The sequence below is a fragment of the Amphiprion ocellaris genome, chromosome 8 (assembly GCF_022539595.1).
Source record: "Amphiprion ocellaris isolate individual 3 ecotype Okinawa chromosome 8, ASM2253959v1, whole genome shotgun sequence".
NCBI lineage: Eukaryota > Metazoa > Chordata > Actinopteri > Pomacentridae > Amphiprion > Amphiprion ocellaris.
In genome coordinates this window covers 33,426,008-33,432,222 of record NC_072773.1, presented here as the reverse complement: position 1 = coordinate 33,432,222, position 6,215 = coordinate 33,426,008, and the positions used below count along the sequence as shown (strand labels likewise).

General features: G+C 42.9%; 1 protein-coding gene across 6 annotated transcripts in view; it reads right to left on the bottom strand.

Annotated features, from left to right (window-relative positions):
• Nucleotides 1–725: 725 nt before the first annotated feature.
• The window catches only part of samd11 (sterile alpha motif domain containing 11), a 112,397-nt gene continuing 106,907 nt past the window's right edge, over nt 726–6,215 (bottom strand). For 5 of the 6 annotated variants that reach the window (XM_055012578.1, XM_055012579.1, XM_055012574.1 and 2 more), the window contains 3 exons: nt 4,332–4,465; nt 2,765–2,875; nt 726–2,507 (listed from right to left, as the gene is read on the bottom strand). In XM_055012578.1, coding sequence (XP_054868553.1) covers nt 2,223–2,507; nt 2,765–2,875; nt 4,332–4,465 — 530 coding nt within the window. In that variant the 3' untranslated portion in view covers nt 726–2,222. The remainder of the gene's footprint in view (nt 2,508–2,764; nt 2,876–4,331; nt 4,466–6,215) is intronic. The other variant, XM_055012575.1, reaches the window with a different exon arrangement.

Here is a 6,215-nt window from a genome sequence, read left to right as displayed (position 1 = left end):
AAGACTCTCTGCCCAGGTGGTAGAGCAGCAACACAGGCTGGTCTGTTTCTGTGCCAACTCCTCAGCACCCCCTGCTCAGTCCACTGTCTTCTCTGCCTGGGTATTCACATGCTCACAAACGCCTTTCCTACTCCACATTCACCCATTTTCTTTCTTTACTTCACTGCACCGTTTTCCCAAAACTGCAACACAAAACTGGAGGTGGTTCTGGACTTTTGTTTGGTGAACAGTTACTGCACGCATTCACTGGTGTACAACACGGAGGAGGTATTTAATGTGATTGTAAACGTCACAAAGGGGGAGTTGATTTGAGAAGCACTTCTGTGTCATCACATTTCCTCTGTAGTAGTTCTCAGTGAATCCAGAAGTTTCTGGTGCTGAAGCCCGCCTAAAGCAAGGGGAAGTCCCAGCAGAGGGTGCAGAGCGTACAGCTTTGAAGGAGGAAGGTAAGCGTGAGCGAGGGCTGCTCCTGTATATATATATGTGTGTGTGTGGGGGTATATGAGGAGGGTCAGGTTTACCCCCACAGGCAGGGAGGCCTTGGCCTGCAGCTGAACCTCACACTCTGACAGCTGGTGTTGACCTGCACTGTGCCCCCCATGGGTCAGCTCCCCCTCACACACACCCTCCTGCACGTTTTTAAGGAAGAACCACAAACACCTGAGGAGGAGGATTTGTACATTTGTCTGATGCAAGCACACCAACACAGAAAAAGAGAAAGCAGAGCGGTTTCTTTAGGATTTATTTCACCTGTGTGGTGAATAGAAAAATAGGATGAAGACAAAACTTCTGAAGGGAAATCTAGAGACCATTTTTTAATTCATTGCTTGCGTAGTTAAAAAAAAATCCATAACAAATTTGAAACATTTGCATTAAGAGCTTTGTGCCTTTCTTTTCCCTGCAACCAAGAGAAAACAAAAGTATCTTTGGAATCCATCTTAAGGGCTAATTTTAATACATATCATAATCTGCTTTATCTACTACATCAAAAGTCCTATAAATATTTTTGTCCTCATATTTATATGCTGAAGTAGCATTCGAGATTGGAGCATCTTTTTTTTTTAATATTACACTTTTTAAAAAAATGGCAGAACAAAAATTATGAACAAAAGTACCACCAAAGTTCAGCAAGTCACATTTTTCAGTAAAGAAAAACCTTATTCGTGCAACTACATTTAACACAAAGTAAAAGTACCACGTATGTAACCTTCAGGATATTTTCATCTTAAGCATGATTCTGTACAATTTTGCATGTTTTTCCTACCTCCCACAGTAGTCAACACAAACGTACAATGACATAAGCCATACACACCCATAGCCGCTCGAGGCTTCTGCATTTCAGCAACATTTAAGCCTTTGTTTGTCAGTAAATGACAGCTCTACCTGTGTCACCTCAAATAGAGTCCATCATGTGAGGCACTAGCCTAGCATTCCCCTGTTGAACCAGTCTTTCTCTAAGACCATTAATGCAAAAAGAAGCGGACACATTGTGAATTCCAATTCCACACATCCGGTCATCTTTGGTATCGGGACAGTGGAATGCATAGTTGCAGTGATAAGAGGGAGCTGGTCAGATCTAGTGCTGCTCAGCATATGTTTCAACTCCAGCCGCTAAAAAGACAGCGCCACGCTGCTGTTTGGCCTCGGGAAACAGGCAAGAAGAAGAAGGAGGGAGGGAGGGAGGGAGGAGGGGAGAGGCGTCTCTTTTAATTCCTGGGCTCTGCAGGGCTTGTGGTGAGAGCAGTCAGAGAGATAGAGACAAGAGAAACAAAGTGAGTGAGCAGAGCTTCCTCCAGCCCAGGAAGGAAGGAAGAGTTTCCGCTAGCGTCTGACTGTCTGACTTGCAAGAATGTCGCATTTGTGGCAGGGCTTTGCTCCTTTTTTTGGCAGGCTGTCTGTGACCAGCTGTCTCCTTTTCCTCCTTTTTCTCTTTCTCTGTTCCTCTGTCGCTTCACGGTTCTCCCTTCCAACCCAGTTTCTTTGGATTCTGCTCGGCTACAGCCACTGCAGAGGAACTCAGCTGATTGGTTTGCCGGATGCGGTCCATATCGTCCACTTGTCTTTTATTCCAGGCTAATATTTTCCCATAAATTTCAGCTTTATTGTCCCAAGGTGAGGGGAGTCTGATAAATGGGGCCCCGGGAGTCAGTCTGATTCAAGTTACCGCCCTCTTCCCCAATGCTTGAGACAGGTCTTGCCTTCTTGCCCCTGCCTGGACGCCCCTACGAGGGAGTTTTGGCCTCGTATCTTCCCACTACGGCGGAGCTGTTGCCGTTTTCTTGCTTGGGGGAGGAGCACCCTGGGGTGGGTCCGCTGTAGGGAGAGGAGCTGCTGCTGGTGGAGGTAGGTCGGTGTGGTAGGGACAGCGAGACGGGCAGCGGGGTGTCGGACGGCGTGGTCAGGGGGTCCCGATCCCGATCTGGGGGTCGCAAGGCCGCAGAGGGTGGAAATGGGAACGCCAGCGGAAATCCTGTCATGTAGAAAAGCCTGCCGACGCGACGTGCCACCTGAGGAGACGGAGAGGAGATCACATGACTGTCAGTTCAGCCTGCGGAGCTTCCTGCGATGGAACTAATGTTGTGTGTTGTGGAGAGAGAAGATGAGAGGCTGCAGTCTGTGGGGCAGGCTAGTTTAGAGGAATCAGCTATGCTATGCTAGCAGTTTGTCTCGGTCCTACAGACGGAAACGCACATTCGGACACACGCACAGCTCCACGCAGTCATACACAAAAACACACACGCTCGCAGGACTGTGGTGTGTGTACCTGTGAGCGGATCTTGAGCGCAGGCCCCAGCTTTAGTCCCATGGTGGTGAGCAGGTGCTCCTCAGTGAGCAGCGGCAATGTCTCTCCATCAATGGCCTGCTCCCGAAACACCTGGCAGAGACACAGCCGCTTCAGCCACAGCCCCAGACATACGCACAAACACAGAGACAGCCGGCACACAATCCTACACATCCAGAGGCACACAAACTACACAACGGTGGCTCTATTCCAAAATGTTACGTACCCACTCTGAGAGAAATAAACTGAAGATGGTGATTCAAAATTTAGCAATGTGGATGATCTGGTAGTGGCACTTGTGTTCTAATAAGGTTCAATGTTTTTTGTTGTTGTTTGTACATGTAAAGTGTTACTGTGCTTTAATAATTTCTCCTCTGTGTGACTCCAGTATGAGATGAGAGGGACAAATTCCAGTCTTGTTGCATGCAAAAGTGACTTAAGTTCATCTGAAGCTAATAAGAGAATTTCATACTAAGAGAAGTGTATTTTTATATTTACATGAAGCATTTTCCCCACCATCTCTTATACTGGAGTCACGTTAAGCAGGAATCACTTCACATGGTAGCAATATTGCCATTTGAGTATGGATTTTAACCCTCATGTTGTCCGAAGGGTCAGAATTGACCCATTTTAAAGTTTGAAAATGTGGGAAAAAAATATTTTCAAAGTGAAACTTCTGATGTCCACATTTTCAACATTTTTGGGAAATCTTTAAACATTTTTTGGTGGAAAAAAATGTTTAAAAAGTTTCTTAAGAACATTCACAAAAAAATCAACCACAATCCAGCGAATTTCGCTGGATTTTGGGAGTTTTTTTTTGTGAATGTTCTTAAATAAAATATTAGAAGTTTTACTGATATATATGTAATCATTTTAGATACCTTTAGGAGTTTTACTCATATTTTGAAAATATTTACAAGAATTTTCTTGCCAAATTTGGGGGATTTAAAAAAAACTTTTAAGGGAAACTTTGAAGGAATTATTGGAATTTTCTTCCTGAAGGTTTTGCAAATTTTCAGAAATTTGGGGAATTTTTTTTGCTGAATTTTTGGGTTTTCTCCAGACAAGGAAACCATATTTTTTGGTGCCTGTAAATGAGGACAACAGGATGGTTAAGACTGGAAATCTAACGAAGTTGAAAATACTTGACTAATTTTGTTAAAGACAGCATGGGTTAACTTTTCTCTAAAACTGGATAGTTCATTTTGGAACAATAGTCAGCTATAGACGCACAAAAACGTTTCATTCACACAAGCTACACATTTACACCTACATGCACTGCTAGCTCGGCCTCAGTCACACAAAAGCCCACAAATATGGCAGAAATAGTGACCATTCATGCAGTCACACACATTCACTGTAAACTTGGAAAAAAAAACTAGTCTAGTGCTTCTACCTGAACATAACGAGACGCCTTTGAAATATACTGCAGTAGTTTTGGAGTATGCATTTTATCTGTACTTGTTCTGTGTTAGTAGTCAGCCTGCCCCTGGCCTCCATCCCCTTCTCTCTCTCTCTCTCACCTCCCCCTCTCTCTCTGTGTTCTCACCTGTGTGTATTCAGCACATCCAGCCAGGCTGCTTATGAAGCCACACACATCCTCCACACTCCACTTGCTGATGTCCTCCGCAGGGTTTGCTGTGGCTGAGTCTTCGCCATCCATGAAAAGACCTCCCAAAGAGCCTGAAAAAAGCAGCAGCGGATGAAAATCACTTGTCAATATACACACCGGGTACAGAGCAGTTGTGTGTTTGAAATATTTTCTGCTGTATAATAGAAAAGCAGAAAATGTCTTTAGTTATGTTGAGCTTAATTGTGATGGAGAGTTTGAATAGAAAACCTTTGATTTGGCATAAATAATGAGACAAACAGGTGGACTTTGTGTTAACCAATACAGGTTGATTAATCTGCCAAGGAACGGCCGAGCCATGTGACGATAGGCGTACGTTTGTCTGTAAATCTGTCTGTCCATAAACATTACTCAAAAACCAACAGATTTGGATGAAATTTTCAGGGGAACTCAGAAGAGACACAAGGACCATCTCATTAAATTTTCACAGTGATGGGGCTTATAGTCTGGATCCACAGCTTTGTTAAGGATTTCCCATTGCCAGATATAGCTGCCGGCACGGCGTCGCTGTAACCATGACGACAAGTGAACACTGCGTCAGTTACCTGCTAACGATCACGATTGCGATCCTACTACAAATTAACTGTGATTTATCAGTTGGAAATAATACAAGGAACAGATGATTACATGCTCTCTTTTGTTTTTATGTGTTGTATTATGCTGTTGGAGCCTGTCAAAGAAGATTTGCTGTCACCATTTGTGACAGACAATAAAGTTTATCTACCTATCTATCTATCTGAGTACTTTTCTAGTAGTTTAGTATGTCGTCCAAAATGGGACAAAAACGTCATAGTTTAGTATGTCGTCCAAAATGGGACAAAAACGTCATAGGTTAGTATGTCGTCCAAAATGGGACAAAAACGTCATAGGTTAGTATGTCGTCCAAAATGGGACAAAAACGTCATAGTTTAGTATGTCGTCCAAAATGGGACAAAAACGTCATAGTTTAGTATGTCGTCCAAAATGGGACAAAAACGTCATAGTTTAGTATGTCGTCCAAAATGGGACAAAAACGTCATAGGTTAGTATGTCGTCCAAAATGGGACAAAAACGTCATAGTTTAGTATGTCGTCCAAAATGGGACAAAAACGTCATAGTTTAGTATGTCGTCCAAAATGGGACAAAAACGTCATAGGTTAGTATGTCGTCCAAAATGGGACAAAAACGTCATAGTTTAGTATGTCGTCCAAAATGGGACAAAAACGTCATAGTTTAGTATGTCGTCCAAAACGGGACAAAAACGTCATAGTTTAGTATGTCGTCCAAAATGGGACAAAAAGGTCATAGTTTAGTATGTCGTCCAAAATGGGACAAAAACGTCATAGTTTAGTATGTCGTCCAAAATGGGACAAAAACGTCATAGTTTAGTATGTCGTCCAAAATGGGACAAAAACGTCATAGTTTAGTATGTCGTCCAAAACGGGACAAAAACGTCATAGGTTAGTATGTCGTCCAAAATGGGACAAAAACGTCATAGGTTAGTATGTCGTCCAAAATGGGAAAAAAAGGTCATAGTTTAGTATGTGGTCCAAAATGGGACAAAAACGTCATAGTTTAGTATGTCGTCCAAAATGGGACAAAAACGTCATAGTTTAGTATGTCGTCCAAAATGGGACAAAAAGGTCATAGGTTAGTATGTCGTCCAAAATGGGACAAAAACGTCATAGGTTAGTATGTCGTCCAAAATGGGACAAAAACGTCATAGTTTAGTATGTCGTCCAAAATGGGACAAAAACGTCATAGGTTAGTATGTCGTCCAAAATGGGACAAAAACGTCATAGTTTAGTATGTCGTCCAAAATGG